The following is an 18,402-nucleotide window of genomic DNA, read 5'->3' as shown; positions in this document are numbered from 1 at the left end:
TGAGAAAATCTTACTTTCCGACTTGCTTGACGAGTTTTCTGTGTTGGCAGAGGTTCTGAGCCGGAGCAAAGAATAATTACCTCTGCGTTACCTGCACGGCTAGCCTCTGCGTCGTCCTGATAACAATTATTGTCAATGAGATGTACGAAAAAAGAGCCAAGGGAATCAAGTTCTACCTCTGACTCATGATTATCATCGTCGTCGTCAATATTTAACTCGGCAGACTCAGCGGTTTTCTTTTTTGAAGGTTTTTTGTTGGCCTTAGTTTTGATACGAGGCGCTTTGGCCGGCTTATCATGCGTTTTCCTCTTCCAAAATGGGTCGTCAGCCTGTTATGATTGGAAAGATCATAAGAGAATATTGAGAAGGAGGATTAAGTAGGAGTTGAGCAATTCTTACGGCTGGTGGCTTGTTGATAGTACAGAAAGGACTGAGTCCAGTTTTGCTGCACTCTTTTAGAGGCTCATTCAACAGTTTTTTGGTCACTTCAGTAACTTCTGCTTCAGTTAGCTGAATTTCACAATGGCGCTGAGGATATTTAACATCACCAGCATATTCGCACATTAAGCCGGGTCGGCGGCTTAATGGCAGGGTACCCCAAGATAGCCAACACCGGAAAAAATCGACACCAGTAAGGCCGTTGGCCATAAAAGCTCGGAGCTTTGAGAAGGCAGGTGCATACTTGGTCCGTTCTTTTGCATCAAGGCGTTGGGGAAGTGGATGGTTGGTGTTAAGCCGGTGTTCGCGGTAACCCGGCAGAGGATTTTCACCAGTCGGAGATGTGTCTCGAGCACAGAACCAAGTTTGGTTCCAATCTTTGGGGTGGCTATGCAGCTTGGCGTGAGGAAAACTGACATCTTTCCTCTTTTGAATAATGACTCCACCAAGTTCTTGGCATGGACCATCAACAAATTCAGTTTGGCGGTTTAAGTAATAAAATTCTCTGAATAGATCAACCGTGGGTTCTTCTTGAAGATAGGCTTCACAGAATACTTGAAAATTGCAAATATTAGACACGGAGTTGGGTCCGATGTCTTGAGGATGCAGTTGGAGGAAATGAAGCACATCACGGAAAAAATTTGAGCCGGGAGGGCTGAACCCCCGACCCAAGTGATCAGTAAAAATAATTACTTCTCCATCCTTGGGTTGAGGAAGGACTTCGTCACCAGGAGCTCTCCAATGGATATCCTCCTTTTTGGCTAAGCCTCCAGTGGCGACATGATTGTTCAAATCTGCCTCAGTAATCCGGGATTTGACCCAATTGCAGGAAGTATATGTCTTAGCCATTTCTGGAAAAAGATTACACCGGTTTAAGATCACATGGTAAGCCGGCTTATGATTCAAGGACAAACAATAATGAAGCACAATTAGATATTAAGCCGGAGCATGATATTACAAGATTACTGAAAAGATATAGGCGGCTTAAAAGGGGACTAATGATACCTGGCGGGTTATTATTTTGAAATTAAGCTATCCATGCCACTGTTGAAGGAACAGATCTACAGATGGAAATTGCTAAGTGATGAAAAACAGGTTTCACAGATCGATGTTACAATTTTGGATCTAATGCGCATCAGGAAATAAAAATATAGTCAGACCTAAATATGGGAGCTTGAGCAGTTCACAAGATCCAGATTGGATTTTCTATGCAAAAGGAGATGCTCTGATGATGAAAAAGGAACTATGGCTATTGCCGCACAAGAAAGGTATCAAGTTTGAGTTGAATATCCGTGCTACAGCGAAGAATAGTGAAGAAGGGCGATGAGCTTCCATGAACTTCTGTAAACCCAAATGAGATCTACGGAGGGGGAAGACGAAGAACTTACCGAGGCTGTTGGGCGGCGGAGGCGAGCGAGTCGAATCTGGACCAACCAGGTTGATGCAGCGGCCAACGTTGAAGCAGAGGTGAAGATCGACGGCGGCGGCTGGGCTCAGGCGCAGGGCGTCGCGAGGTAGAGGATGAAGACGAAGAGGCCGAGGGGGGAAAGTGAAATAGACCCCAGCACTATTTATAAGGCAAATGGATAAATGACAAGCGCGGGAATCGAGGAGGCCAAAAAATATGTGACACCTCGATTTTTGGAGATTCATTAAAAATGAGGAGATAAATTAAAGGTTTTTTGCTTTGTGTAAAATTAATAACAGGTGACGCCACGACGAGTTACCCTGACCCTAGAAGATGACGTCATGGCGAGTTACAAATTTCGCGAAGGTAATGAAGGAGGGATTTTCCTAAGTGTTGAAGATTGATGTGAACAGGTTCAAATCAACCTGGGGCCTAATGTTGGGGATATAGTTATTGAGTTAACCCGCCCAAGAGGGGCCGGTTTATATTCATGGCGGCTCATAAAGAGAAAGCCCAGGAAGGAATTGAAGATGGCGGTTCATGAGGATAACTTATGAAGGGCCCAAAGCCCAAAGGCGGCTTAAGGCCCGTAGCTGTAAACCGCCATATGTGTATAACTTGTACGATAAGGCAATTGTAGTTAAGTCACAAGGCTGGACACGTTTATGAGCCGGCCGGGACTCTGTAAGCCACCGGGCGTCAACCTGAGTATATAAAGGGATGACCCGGCGGCGAGTTAAGGGCAAGAAAGAAGAGATCAAAAGCTAGGTCAAGCGTATTCGCTCCCTGGTAATCGAGACATAAGTAATACCACCTCAACTGGATTAAGCCTTTACCTTCACCGCAAGGGGCCGAACCAGTATAAACTCCCTATGTCCTTTGTCCCGTTTTAACCCCTTTAAGCTAATCTCATTGTGATGGCTCCACGACTAAGTCCTCACACTAGGACATCTGCCGTGACAATCCCACGACAAATTCCAAAGACTACATCAAGTTCTACTTCATCAAGTACGACTACAACTCCACGGATTCCCATCAAGATGGTGTGGATCCCAAAGAAGAAGAACTCGAGAGTTCTTAAGGGTGACTCCGCGAACATACTTCACTCGTATTCTTTGGCGAGAACATGTGCAAACAACTTCCACATCTTGCACTAGTTCAAGGAGTCACAAACCCTCTTGTTGGTAAGACAAGGAACAAGGTAACCTAATGCTTTCATGGACATCATCTATGTGTACATCACTCTATGTCTATGGATATCCTTGTTTGTTCCTTGTGGGACTAACCCATGTAGGTATTGAGAGTGCAACTCACTCCAATGGACTCCTCCGAATGATCTACATCAACATTGAGCATCCACATCTTCAACACCTACATGAAGTCAACATCGACAAAACCCAAGGTTCGTTCATCCCTCTTAGGGGGGATATCACATCTAGGGGGAGCTTTACTCTAATCAATTGAGCTAAAGCAACTCTAATGATGTGAACACAACAATGCTTTCTGTTAAAGTGGTAACCCCACTTGTGCTTAAACGATGAGTATGACCTATGATCAAATGTTCTCATTTGACTCCTAAGTCAATATACTCATATATAGATGACCTAGTCATCGCCAATTGCTTGATAGATGCTAGAGTGTTTGTGCATGCTTTGTCACATATTTCATTTGCCATTTTATTTTGTGAGCATGTTGGTTGCATATTTTACTCATTCCAGGACATCCATTTGTAGTTTTGATTGTTTGGCTTTTTCTCTTTTGCCAAATGGATGGACAAGAATGCCTAAGAACTCCCTCTAGCTATCTATGCTTTCCTCGTCTCAAACTCCATTCATGCTACATCACAAAGTTTGATCAAGTCAGATTCGTACCACTCTGTGTGAGAAGCACTCGGAGTCCCCGATTCGTCATAGACATAAATTTCCAAAACCTATTTGTGCATTTCTGTATGACCGAGTCATCCACTTTGGTCACACCGAGTTCACTAAGTTGATATAGATTTTCCATCTCGGTGCAACCGATTTGAACTTTTCAGTCACACCGAGTTGCAGTAACCGCTTGCGATTCTGCATCTCGGTGCCACCGAGTTGTTCCACTCGGTCACACCGATAGGGTCGGGATATCTAAACCCACGGGTGAGATTTTGGAAATTTCTTCAAACTCCTCAGCCCGCACGTGTGTCCTGCTATGCCTCTTCAGGTCTCCGGATCGTCTCCTTGCCGCCAGCGACCTCCCGCCGCTGGTTTCCGTCGCCGTCAACGGAATCTGCTCTGTCGTTGTCGTCGTAGCGAACTCCCGCCGAACTAGGGTATGGGTTCGACTCTGTGTGCTATTCCTTAACTCCGTTTCGTAGCGCATTGCTTTGCCATGATCTTTACCACGTATGAAAACAATCTATCCATAGAAAACATCCCTTAGGTTAGATTTGATTTGAAAATTTAGGGTTAGGTCTCCGCCGAACTCATCTCGGACCGACCAAGTTGGAGAAATCGGTCTCACCGATTTGGCTTAGGCCATTGTGCATGCGTTTTCGGTCTGACCGAAAATTGTAATCGGTACGACCAAGTTCGACACTCTCTGAAACCCTAGCAATCTCGGTGCCACCGAACTGTGACTCGGTCTGACCAACTTCACTAGTTTAGGTTCCAAAATTGCTTCGGTATCACCAAGTTTAACAAATCGGTAGCTCCGAAATGCTTTCTGTGGAGAACTAAAACTAAGTTTTTAAGTCATCTGTTTTGCAAAAACTCTGCACTTTCTGATGCTCATCCACTCTACCTCATCTACATCTATTCACAGGGTCTGCTGTCAGTGTGTTTGCTAAGATGTCTGACCAGAGTGACAGTCAGAACAGATCTGAGGAACAAGTGCAATTGAGTGAGGGTTCTGATCCCTCAAGTAGCTATGATGAGGGCAGCAGGAGCACACCTAGTAACTTGCCCAAGGCAGCCACTAGAGCAAGCAACATCAGCTGGCATATCTGATCCAATCTACTTTGAGGATTGAGAAGGGCGTGGCCACCCTGACTCAGAATCAGGAGAGCTTGGAGAGGATCATAGAAACAAAATTTTATGATCTTGATCTGAAGGTTACTGAGATACAAACAGCAGTTGAGGAGCTCTAGGAGGAAGCAGAAGAGAGGAAAGGGAAGGCAACTACTGATGCTTTTCAGCGAGTGCCTAGAGGTCGGAGGTCTGCTGTAGTGCTAGTACCAGATACTAGAGCTACAACGTCAGCACCAGCAGCTACAGCTTCAGTACCACCTCCAGCAGCCACTCCACCAGCTCCAACTACATCAACAGATGCCTTCGTCCTTGGAGTTCTATCTACACCACCTGCCGAAGACCAAGCCTGAGAGACGCATAGCACTATGCATTTTCGAACTTTTTGGTAACTTGTTGCCTATGGGGGAGAAATTTATAGATCATAGGCTTCGAGAGAGAGTGTTTTGCTTCTTTGTTTCTCTTGCTTTTGGTTGAACTTTTTTGGTGCTTGGTTGATACTCTATGTCTGTGTGAGATACTTGTTTGATCATGTGCTTGATCATATGCTACTTTAATGCTTGCTTGGATGATATTATCTCTTATATCTCTTATATGATCATTCACTTTGCTTGGTGATGAGTGCATGCTTTTAATTTCTATCATTATGAGCGCTCCACCAAGATGTATGTGACATGGAAGAGTAACCCATGATCCTAATCGATTGTGCATTTGCATTCAAAATCAAAATTTAAATAATGGACAAATTTAGGGGGAGCTCTTGCTTATCACATACTTCTCAAAGCGATGATGTATTTCAATCTTATTATTATTTGTCGAAGCTTTGATCTATATGTTGTCATCAATTACCAAAAAGGGGGAGATTGAAAGTGCAACTATCCCTGGGTGGTTTTGGTAATTATTAACAACATATAGCTCATTGAGCTAATTCTATTTCAAGATAAATATTTCAGGAAAGCTCAATGATTGGCAAAGCATGGATTAGAAACGTGGACCTCTCAAAATGCTAAGGACAAAAGATTGGCTCAAGCTCTAAAGCTCAAGACTCTACATTTTACTTTTAGTGATCCAAGATCATATTGAGTCCATAGGAAAAGCCAATACTATTAAAAGGGGATGAGGTCTTGCTTAATGGGTTACTTGCTCAAAGTGCTTAGTGATATGCTCCAAAAACCCTCAACCACTTTCTCATATCCAGATATGTCCTAAACAAAAAGTCAAACTCGGCCCCACCGGAACTTTCAATCCGGCGCCACCGAGTTCAGTTGACATAGCCACTGCCACAAAAGCCTAGTCACTTCGGTCTTACTGATAGGGATCTCGGTCTCACCGAGATGGGATTGCAAACTCTTTGTTTCCCTTCATAACGTTTAGGTCCAACTAAGATAAGCGATCGGTCCCACTGAGTTCGCAATGTAAGCTCACTGTTTCCCTTTCGTAATGTTTCGGTCTCACCGAGATGAGCGAATCGGTCCCACCGAGTTTTCCTGACCAACTCTCTGTTAGCTCGTTACCAAAATCAGTCCCACCAAGTTTGTCTAATCGGTCTCACCGAGATTACGTTATGCTCTAACCCTAATGAAATCAGTCCCACCGAGTTGACATGTCGGTCCCACCGAAAAGCCTAACGTTCACATTTTGAACTAAATCGGTGTGACCGAGTTTCATGATTCGGTCTCACCGAGTTTGGTGATTTGTGTGTAACGGCTAGATTTTGTATGGAGGCATTATATACCCCTCCACCCACTCTTCATTCGTGGAGAGAGCCATCGGAACATGCCTAGACTTCCATCATACATTTTCTAAGAGAGAACCAACTACTCATGTGTTGAGGTCAAGATATTCCATTCCAACCATATGAATCTTGATCTCTAGCCTTCTCCAAGTTGCTTTCCACTCAAATCATCTTTCCACCAAATCCAAATATGTGAGAGAGAGTTGAGTGTTGGGGAGACTATCATTTGAAGCACAAGAGCAAGGAGTTCATCATCAACACACCATCTATTACCTTTTGGAGAGAGGTGTCTCCTAGATTGGTTAGATGTCACTTGGGAGCCTCCGTCAAGATTGTGGAGTTGAACCAAGGAGTTTGTACGGGCAAGGAGATCGCCTACTTCGTGAAGATATACCCTAGTGAGGCAAGTCCTTCGTGGGCGATGGCCATGGTGGGATAGACAAGGTTTCTTCTTCGTGGACCCTTCGTGGGTGGAGCCCTCTGTGGACTCGCGCAACCGTTACCCTTCGTGGTTTGAAGTCTCCATCAACGTGGATGTACGATAGCACCATCTATCGGAACCACGCCAAAAATCTCCGTGTCTACATTGTGTTTGCAACCTCCAAACTCCTCCCTTTACCTTCATGTGCAATGTTTCACATTCCGCTGCTATACTCTTAGACTTGCATGTGTAGGTTGGTTGCTTGACTAGTGCTAAGTTGCTAAAATCTGCCAAGACATAAAATTGGGAAAAGGCTAGATTTTTATTTGGTCAAGTAGTCTAATCACCCCCCTTTAGACGTACTTTCGATCCTACACCTTGGCACTTACCATGTAGGAGAGGAGTCACCTTGCCATAGCACTACCTCGGTTAGGGCTGGACAGCAACGATGCCGACCCACATGCAAAGGGAGTACCCAACCCCTGTCATCGAATCCCACCTATCACCAGCTGCCTTAACATGGCCCCACCTAGCCGAGCACCACACATATGGGAGAAAACCCTCCCGCGCCACCCACAACCACCAAGCCATCAGTTTAGGGCTGAGACCCAATCTAGATGCCGACGCCGTCAAGAACACAACCCAGACCAGCGCACAGGAAGGGGGACGAAGGAGCGGGTGTCGCTTTGCGTGCATTCGCCGACTAAGTCGGGCCGTCGTCCTTGCCCGTTGCTGCATGCCATCCGCACCACCAACATAGCAATGCCGACCAAGTCGCCCCACTTGAGCATCGCGCTACCACCTCCCTGTGAATTCTTTGCTTCCCCAGCCACTGCTCGGCCCCACCATAGAGGGCCGAGCCGGGCTACCCATTAGTCCAAACAAGAGGGGAGGAAAAGCCACTCCCCCACCCCCTGCCGCATGGGCTTCGCCCGGCCGCGCCCACTGGCTACGACAAGGGAGGAAAGTGGGATTCCCAAAGCGTGGAGGTGCTAGGATTCTCCCATACCGCTCGCAAGGACGTGGCGAGAGTGCCAGTTTCTTTTTCTTTTGGGAAAGTGGATGTGCACGATCTAAAAAAATGAACTAGAGTTGGGAAAGGAGCATTGGAGTTGGCACTCATACGGACGAAGACCAGGGCAAAATATGGTGGACGCTAGGCGCCATCCGCCTGCAGCGATTCAAAGAACAGCCACCGGTTGTGCCGTCCGATGCGTCTTATCAGGGCCGCTAATCTCCTTAGCACGCACCGCTCGTCCACAGTGCACGTCATTGCAGTAGCGACACCCATACACTGCTCGGAGTAGCATTAGCGGTAACGTCCTAGCACGCCTCACAACTGCGGCCGTCGACGCCATTGAAGCACGCCCTGTCCCCGCGGCATGCCTCGCAACATCACCATGGTCGTCGACGTTGTCGAAGCATCGGCGTGGCCGTCGGCGCCATTGAAGTATGCCTCGCCGCCACTGATATTGAAGCATGCCTTGCAGCATCGCCACGGTCATCGATGTCGTCGTAGCATGCCTCATCGCCGTCTCCATCGAACCATCACCATTGTCGTCGAAGCATCACCACGGCTGTCGACACCATCGAAGTACGCCTCATCGCCACAGCCACTGAAGCATGCCTTGCAGCATCGCCTCGGCTGCTGATGTCATCGTAGCATGCCTCGTTGCCATGTCCATCAAACCATTGTTGTGGTCGTCGAAGCATCGCCACGACCATTGTAACACGCCTCCCAGCATCACCACGACCGTCAACACCATCGAAGTACACCATGGTAACAATGCAAGAATCCCAACGAAAGTGTTCAGTGTACAATATGGAATAACTGAATTGAGATTCAGAAACAAATTGCTACAATACAATAATGGTTTAGATGACGAACAGACTATATATGCTACTATTTAGTCGAAAGAAAAGGTTTGTTTTGGCACTTGGACAGCAGGGCGAAAACTGATATTAGACTAAATTCGGATTCAACTAAACTCAACATCACTAGTTCAAACATGGCCAAATTTGCCAAGAGTGTTATATAAATTCAGTGCATTTTGCAGCCATCAAATAATGCAAATGACACAGAGATGATACTAACACAAATAAAAATGCATTATGCATTTGCTGAATCAACTCATAAGACAATATAAAGACAGAATGTAATTACAACTCGTATTATTTATGTTTCAAGAACAAAATAAACCCGAAATGCGCAAATGTCAAATTAAAACACTAGTGATTGACCGGATAACCTTTTATATGATTTCTGAAAAGGAATGCAGAAGAGAACGGTGATGTAGCGGACGAGCACGGTTGCTCTCGGTAGGCCTGGCCAATAGAACGAGGACATGTTGGTCCAGGTATTAATGCGAAGGCGGGTCCAGGGAGCAGGATACGTAACGTGGAACAGGGGTATACGTTCACACCGTCGTTTGATCAATCACGGCACCATCTACATGTCCCGGCGGTACATGACGGTGGGGTGCTGGTGCATAACGACTCCCGACGTTCTATCCCGTCACGGAAGAACGCTAAACTCGCGAGTTCCGTCTCGTCAGAGAAGAACGCTAAATTCTTATTGGATAAGCATATGTGGCACCGGTGACTTCACCCTGCCCCACCTGTCGCGCGAAATAACTAGACTGGATCTGAACCTTCTCTTTTAGACACGATCAGCTAAAAGCATGGTGTAGGCTTAAAAAAAACTTAAAAACACAGCAGGCGTCTCACGGGCTCAGGGGCTTAAAAAAAAGCTAAAAATATGGTGTAGTGCTCGGGAAGAGGTTTGTTTGTGCAAGGGAAGGTTGGAGGAAGGCGTCTCAGGGGCTCAAGATAGAGAAAAGAAAGAAACCTAAACGAAATTTCAAAATAAGCATGTGTGGCTGTGATGCTTTTGTAGGTTCATATCGAGTGTCATACTCTCTGAAGAAGTTGCACTAAGGCTTTAAGATGTACTAAAGTATTTTCATCCAGGCTACAATTGTCACGTAGAAGTTTACTCAAATTAGAATATGATGATTGAAAAAAACTGAGGAAAGTTTAACAGGATCACATTCGTACACCATTTTCGTATTACATATTTGGACTCAAACATTGTGTACATATATACTAGTATGAAACCAGAAGTGCACAAATAGTGTGATTTCTCGGATGCAAGCACAGAAGCAAGCATCAGACTTAGTTCAGAAACCGTTGAAAAAAAAATATCTATAGCCACAGGTCGGCGACAGTACAAGTAGAATCATCAGCCAAATAAATGTTATCCAGTAGTAGTGCTAGAAGATCGAGCATCAGCGAAGATGGGAAACCACAACATGTTTCCTTCTGGATGTGCTCTAGGAAGTCATTAGCACTGACGCATGGGCCTCAAACTTGCTTGCACATCCTGTTAAGAATCATCTACTTGAATCAATATCTACAATTGAAGTTCACACATACTACAGTTACATGTATCAGGAATTGGTAAGATGTACTCATACGGATTAGTACTTAATGGGACTTGATTTGTAAATGTTGGATTTAAGCTAGGAAAGGATGGCATAAGTAGCCAAGGCAAAAAACAAGTTGCAGCTGGTTCTTGTAGGCATAAGCAGAAAACGGTGTAAAGTACAGAGTTCACGGCAAATAAAACAAATTACACAGCTCAATCGCATCAAAAATAGTTCTAGGATTCTATGTATAAACTATGAAACTATGAAGTGGATCATAAAACTTGTTAAACAGTTTTTCTGATGGGGAGGAGTTAACTGCAGTTGAACAAAGCAAAGCTTGCCGCAATGAAAGCTATGTTCAGCAAATTTGATTTGGCTACTCTGCTGATGTTTCACTTGCAAATAGAAGTACCACATTATCAGAGCATAAGCTCTGGAAGATTTGGTCTTATCATACTGTTGGCAGGGTGTGCTGGTTCTTTTATCTAATGAAGCAATCGTCCCATCTGCAAGAAACTTTTTGGTTAGTGCAGAGTTGCAGGTGCGGGCGAAAGGAACGATAAGTGTGCACAAAATTTTGCTAACACATGAATCAGTGGCAAGATTAAAAAAATTCACGAGCACGTCAATGAATATTCACGTAAAAACATGATGATAAGAATAATACGATTCAACTAGATCTGAGCAACTGATGACCCTAAAATGTACCAGCAGCCCTTCACGTGATAAATCTGTTCCGTCAATTTTTCATTCAGTGTTGCAGAATCGATCGGAGCACACGTTACACCAGTCCGCCCGTAGCACTGGATACGCTCTCGACCTGCCATTGGGGGCGCGGCTACCATGTATCCTGCAGCAGCACTGACAGAAGATCCGAATTGTGTGCCCTCCTGTGCGCCATTCTGCTGCCCCTGTGATCCTTCCGGCGCCTCCAGACCTCGAGCTCCCACCGTTTGGCTGCCTTTGCTCCTGAACTGCCGCGATTTCCGCCAGTGGGGAATCAACTGGATTCGAGAGAGGCGAGGCGGGTGGCGTATGCTTGTTGCCACCTATAGAAATGTGAGCTATCGAACAGATCTGAGCAAAATGCAGCAAAAAACACCCCCAAAAAAATAAACTTTCTTACATTGTGATTGCGGCACTTGTAAAACCCTCAGTCCGGGCAAGGAATGATTGGTAGGATCCGCGCCTTGATTCGGGTTTGCCATCTTCACCACCTAGGGTTCTTTGTTTCGATTTTGTGGATTGACTGATGAAACCAGCTCACTAGGGTTTCACTTGGCTCGATTTGGGGGCGGATTGGAGATAAATGGATGGCCCGTGGGTGGAGCAAGCTAGGTTAAATGCAGTTGGTGGCCGCCCCCCATCGGCCCATCCCATCTTCGACCCACTACCCCGTTATGATGCCGTTTGCACCTGTCGCGCAGGTTGGTACATTACCGAAACACCGCCACAAAGTTGGCCACCTTCTACAAGCACTTCGACGACAAAGGGGTACAATGACATCTATGGACCTGTACTACCCATAGCAGAACGGCGTCATCGAAAGAAGGAACGAGATGGTGCTCAAGATGGCATGCTGCTTGCTCAAGTAAAAGAAGGTGACGACCATGTACTCGAGAGAGGCCGTGCTCACAGCCATCTGCGCTACTTCACAGGGAGTATCAACGGCAAGATGCCCTATGAGGCGTGCTAAGGGATGAAGTCCGACGTACGCTTCTTCCACACTTTTGGCTGGGTTGGGCATGTCAGGACGGCATGCCCACCGCTAAAGAAGTTTGATGAAAGGAGCACCCCAGTGGTGTTCATGGGCTAGGAAACAAGCTCCAGGGCATACACGATACACGACATCGCAAAGCGTGTGCACATCTCCCAGGACGTAGTCTTCAACGAGGACGCACACTGAAATTGAGAGGCACCCGGGGAGACAACAGTGAGCAGCTCTTTTACCGTTGAGTACCCGGCGTAATGCAACACCCCAGGTCGAGATAGAACTACCTCGACCTCGACCTGGAGGTGAACCAGGAGCGTGGTCACACGATGATCATGCAGGCGACCTATGCCGCCAAGATGCTCGAGCAGGCAAGCATGGAGAACTGCCACGGTATGCATGCTTTGTTGGAAGCGTGGCTGGAGCTCAGCAGGGAAAGCCCCGAGAAGACGATGAACGCTACGTTCTACGGCAACGTTATCGGGTGCCTTAGGTACCTCATGCACACCCGGCTGGACATTGCATTCGTTGTAGGGATAACTTAGCAGGTACATGGAAGCCACGTCGTGCGATCACCTTGCTGTCCTCAAGCACCTGCTCTGATAAATCCTGGGTATGCTCACGCTCGAATACGTGCATCATCATGGCGGCGGCGAGAACCTAGTCGGCTACAGCGATTCTGACCATGCTGGTGATATGGGCTCCCGGAAAAGCACCTCGGGCATGCTATTTCTTCTTGGGAGTAGCCCCGTCAGCTAGCAATCCATGAGGCAGAAGGTGGTGGTCGTGTCTTCATGCAAGGCGGAGTACATCGCTGCAGCAACAACAACATGCCAGGGAATTTGGTTGTCTCGCCTCCTCACTGAAATACTGGATTAAGACACCGCACCTGAGCTCATCTTAGTCGACAAAAACTCGGTGATCTCTCTCTGCAAGAATCCAGTGTTTTGACCAGAGTAAGCACATCGATCTCCGCTATCACTTCGTACATGACTGCGTCGAGAAGGGCATAGTGAACATGAAGTTTGTCGGGACTGGTGAGCGGAAGGCCGACATCCTGACAAAGGCTCTTGGCCGCGTCCGGTTTCAAAAACTGCACGACAAGATCGGGATCGTTGTTGTCCAACCCCGGCGACAGGGTTGAGGGGAGAATGTTGGGTTCAACCTCGTCTCCCGGCAAGCCCCATGTAGCAGTCTGCACATGGGTTGGCCCAAAGTGGGGACCCATGTGTTGACTACACATGAGGCGGCCCATCGTGACATAGATGGCATGGTAGTGTAGAGTGGTACACATCCACTCTCATTGGTATGTGATGGTATGGTCTTAGTCTAGGTAGTAGGTAGTTCTAGACGTGATATGTTTTATGTGCTCTGTACAACATATAATCAATGGAACGCTTCAATGTGGAGTTAAGAGAGATTGTAGCGAGAACCACATATTTCTCCTTTCTCTCTCACTCTTCCTCTCGCTCGCTTCCCTCCGGCACCAAGCTTTCCCTTCCCGGGCAAAGCTCCCCTTGGGCTAACAAGCATCATATCGATCGTGCATTTCACAACAAAGGAAATTAATAAACGAGGGGAAAATGACATAGTGGGTCCTGATCCGGCCACCGCGTCAGCAGACCTAGGATTTGCACCGCCAGCCATTCTCTACTAATTGCAGCCCTGCTGGCACCTCGCCGGCGCGGCCATAAACGGGAAAGAAACGCAAACCAATACTTCCCGCCCAGAAACAGGAAAAGGAAATTTATAACCCGCCCGCGTCCTCCTCCGTTCCACCGTCTTGACGCCCGGCCGGCTAGCAATCCCTCTCTCTCCCTCCCTCTCTGCTAGCCTACCCGCAGCGAACCTCGCCCAGATCTCGTCCCGTCCATGGATGCATCTGGCGCCGGCCCCTCCTCCAACCCCACTCCCACCAGGCCCCGTCTCACGGTGGACGTTGAGGGGCGGCCTTCACCAACCCCGCCACCGGCGCTCCACGCTGGGGACGCCATCGTCGTCGCCCCAATGAGAGGGCCACGCACCGTGGAGGAAATCTACGAGGACTTCTCTGCCCGCCGCAGCGCTCTCGTCCGAGCCCTCACCACCGGTAACGGCCGTAGCACCCTTCTTAATTAGTTGTCACCTTTGTCTCCGTGAGACGTGCAGATCGATCTGACGCTAGGCTTTCTCCTCTGCTTGTTGCCGTGCGTGCAGATCAGGAGGAATTATATGGTCTATTATGCGAGCCAGGTAAGAGATCCTGCTCTGCTGCGCGCCCTGCGCCGGATGCATGAAATCTTATTAGATCCATTTTCGACAATAAGAAAACTGTGGATCCACGCGTCTGCCAATCACCGGGCTTCATTCTCTACGTACGTGCAGGAAAGAAAGCACTGTGCTTGTACGGCCACGCGGACGGGAGCTGGGAGTTGAGGCGGCCGGATGAGTTGGCGCCACCCCACATGCCGGAGCCGACGCTGGGCGTCAACTTCCGGCCGGATTACATAAGCCCTTTCGCCTGGCTCGAGTTCATTGCCCAACGGGCTGATTCATGGCTCATCGGCGTCGCATTTTTCTTCGCCGCTTGCCTCAACGCCAATCACAGGTACGCACTACTCCCTTCGTGCCATAATATAAGAGCGTTTCCTAGTGACAAAAACGCTCTTATATTATGGGACATAGGGAGTACCAAATAACTACAGTCTACGTATTTCATTTCAGGTAGAAGGATGCATTCAACAATTCTTTTTTATGCGCGTGTATAGTAAAATTTAAGCCTTTTATATGTTTAATGTACACATGAGAAACGGGGCGGTACTGGTAACCGGTTTAATTAAGCATGTAACCGTAGAAGAATGTCAGTTGAATGCGGTAGAAAAAACAGTGGGCAATTCCTATGATTTCAAACATGTCTGCAAAAGATTCTCTTTAAAAATAATACATTATATGTTGTTTTCTCCTATTTTGATATAAATTTTCTGTTGAGAAATGGGAGGGGGGAAACAGCCGCAATAGACCAGTAGTCATGCACAAGCAATTGTTAGAGCATCATTGTTGAATGATGAACTATTCTTTTTCTGGATGACATTGATCTTCTCTTTAAATAATTAGATTACATTTTAGAGCTTAGTTCCACTATGCATGAAAGAACGTCATGTGTGATATATTGCTTGCACATGCTATTACTGATTCGATGATGTTCCTTTACTCCTTTCAGGATGCGTTTATTTGATATGATGAATAATTTGCCAACTGTCTATCGAACATTGTATCACTTCCACAAGATTGTTTGGCTACCTACGCCACCATCTCCAGTTTTGATGCAAAATGTGTACAATCCAAAAGAATATTCGGGTGCACCTGCTCAAGACAGCGTGCCACAATCTCCAGACTTAATGGAAAACGTGTCCAATCCAAACATAAACTCTATAACACCTGTTGAAGAGAACATGCCACTACTATCTCAAGACTCCTGGCAAAACGTGTCCGATCCAAACAAGAACTCTAGGACACTTGCTGAAGAAGATGAACAAGCGATACTTTTGCGGAGAGTGTGGTGCTCCGTACCATGCCAATGGGTTTTGGATCTGCTGTAACGTATGTGATCTGTGGTTCCATGGCAGATGTGTGAAGATAACTGCTTCTGAATCAGCACATATCAAGGATTACAAGTGTCCTGACTGCACCCTCGAAGATACCAGAGAGTAGAATACAATATGCACCCTTCTTTTATTGTAGGGTATGCGGTCCCATTTATATGGAAAATGCTTAAGGACAAAAGTAGTGAGAGAGGCGGTCCATTATTTTCGCATTTGGTGGGGATTTGGATATATTTTTACAGAATTCATTTTACAAATTAGTCACTGTAAGAAAATTATGTGTGTTCAAAGACATGTGAGTCTGATAGGAGATAACATAAAAACATCCAACTATTCTCATTCTCATTTCTTAATGTATATATAGACAGATCTTAAATTTGAGTACGCACTTATTTACAAATATTCTGCGCTTCAATTTTGGACTTAATGAGCAGTGTGAATTCATGGTAACTGAGATTTACGGGAATTCCTGACTACTAAAAATTAGCAAAGCACGCGTTGCACATTAGAAAAAATATGTAAGTGCTACATGTTCTATTAAATCATTTCATCAAATACATAGCATTTCATTGGTACTTTTGTATGTGGACTTCTTTGTATGAATATTAGAAGAACTATCAATCAATTATAGCTAGCACCAAAACCATTTTTTTAGTTTAGTATATTAAATACAAATATATAAGAGGCTTGATTCTATTCTTTCTGAGTAATAATCCCACCCATCTTTTTAAAGAAACCGTTAATTTGGTTATGGTCCTTATCCCAACACACTCAATATATCCATTGGAGTGGTCGTTCTTATGGCTAGCATTGGACAAGGTGGATGTGGACCAAGGCCTCCAAGAACTAGCTATCGTCACTCACATGCCGGAAAGCTATGGCTACATGCGCTTCCAATGCCCCCTTCTTACACACAAGCAGAACTCCAGACCAATGTTGTTTGTCGCGCCAGTGAGATGGTGAGGATCTAGGCGTTGCAAGCTTTTTTTACACGCCGCAGAGAATTTCGTTTCTCTTATACTCATGCTAAAGCCGCCTCTGTGCTTATCACCAACGTCGAGCGGCGGATGCGTCAATCATGTCAGATACAAATGGTAGTGCACATGGAGAATACAAGAAACTAGATTGAGATGCACCCTAATTGTTCCTGACCACGTCACACCATCCTAGCGGTCATTCGTGGCCTCAGCGCGTGAGCTTGCTGGTATTCTACCCATTTATTAGACACTGAATTATGCGTCGGCACCTAGTAAATGTGCGGAGGCCATGCATCACAAAGGAAGATGATACACAAAGGTGATGGTCTACAGTTATGACAAGTGAAAGCTTGCCCTTGCACTAAGTACCTGATAACTCTTTTTGTTGAAAGAGCATAGAAGCACTCCTCTTCATTTTACAAATTGGTCACTATAGGAAACATATGTGTTTTTAATCTTGCTAAGAGGATTCTTACCAAAATTCAAAGGGAAAATATGTTTCCAAGAGGTGGAAGCAAACAATATGTCCAAGGTAACTTGAACAAGGGAGTCATGGTTATTATCCCAATAAATAATCCATTAGTCAACATAAACCCCAATAAACCCTACTTATTAAATACAGAGGACCACACTACTTTTCTCCTTATGTTCTGTAATGAGGTTGAAGTCACCCCCACCCCCACCCCCACCCCCCACCACCACCCCAGGCACACACACACAGAGAAGGATAGGGAGGGAACTACATGATATAATGTGATGTAGCCCATCAAGGAATTCTTGTTTATGTTGAGTACATGCAAAGGCCTAAACAACCACAGTTGCCATACCACACTATCATTATTCTTATTTTTTTGATAATAGTGGAAACATGGAACATGTGAGTCTGATAGGTGGTAACAAAAAATATCCTCCTCCGAAACCCAAAATACCCCCAACATATTGCGGGTTAATAATTCTGAGAAAAATGTTGGTATCCGGAGGGAGCTTTAAGCATCTATCTCTATTTTTATCTTTCATAGTCTCTTGCAAACCAAAGAACCCTCTCTACTATCAATGGAAAGATATTTTGATTGACTTAATCATTATTTTGATTTATCATAGTGTATTGTGCAATAGATCCTACTTTATCAAATACTGCCAGTGGGCACAATCATGGATGATTTGCATTGTCCAATATCAATCAGATAGTCAACACTCATGCACTCCAAAGCTGCCAAAGAAAATGGTATTTCAGCATCTCATGTTGTTAATGGGTTTTTTTAGTAGCTAGAAGTCTAGCTATGTACCTCTAGCCTGACTTCTACTTGGCATGTGTGCCAAATCATCCATTAGACAGATTACTTAAAATAAGCAACCATACTACAAGATATTATTGTATCTGATGAAACGTCTATCATGAAGTTTGATCTCTTGTAGACACTCAAATTTGCCATGTTATTAGTAGAATCATATTTAAAGTGAACTGAACGCTGTTATCTCTCATGGTGTATTATGGCATAGAGTCTGTGAGCATGATTGGTTGGCTACCAACATTTAGCTGGCTAATTTGTTGGCAAAAACTGGCAATACCAAGACTTGAAAAAAAGTAGTGGTAACTTTTTGTGAGGTTAGCAAGTGAAGCTGGTAACTAACAATCACTAGCCAATATTTCGCATTTGCTAAAATATTGGGATGCCAACTTTTGGCATCAAACCAATAATT

At 45.6% G+C, this 18,402-nt stretch overlaps 1 protein-coding gene across 1 annotated transcript; it reads left to right on the top strand.

Annotated features, from left to right (window-relative positions):
• Positions 1-14,015: 14,015 nt before the first annotated feature.
• On the top strand, positions 14,016-15,833 carry LOC123170785 (PHD finger protein ALFIN-LIKE 3-like). The gene is made up of 5 exons (XM_044588546.1): positions 14,016-14,232; positions 14,340-14,375; positions 14,508-14,730; positions 15,343-15,393; positions 15,749-15,833. The coding sequence occupies exons 1-5, from the start codon at positions 14,016-14,018 to the stop codon at positions 15,831-15,833; spliced, it is 612 nt and encodes a 203-aa protein (XP_044444481.1).
• Positions 15,834-18,402: the final 2,569 nt, after the last annotated feature.

This window comes from Triticum aestivum, chromosome 7D (assembly GCF_018294505.1).
Source record: "Triticum aestivum cultivar Chinese Spring chromosome 7D, IWGSC CS RefSeq v2.1, whole genome shotgun sequence".
Taxonomy (NCBI): Eukaryota; Viridiplantae; Streptophyta; class Magnoliopsida; order Poales; family Poaceae; genus Triticum; species Triticum aestivum.
This window is presented reverse-complemented; position numbering and strand designations above follow the sequence as displayed.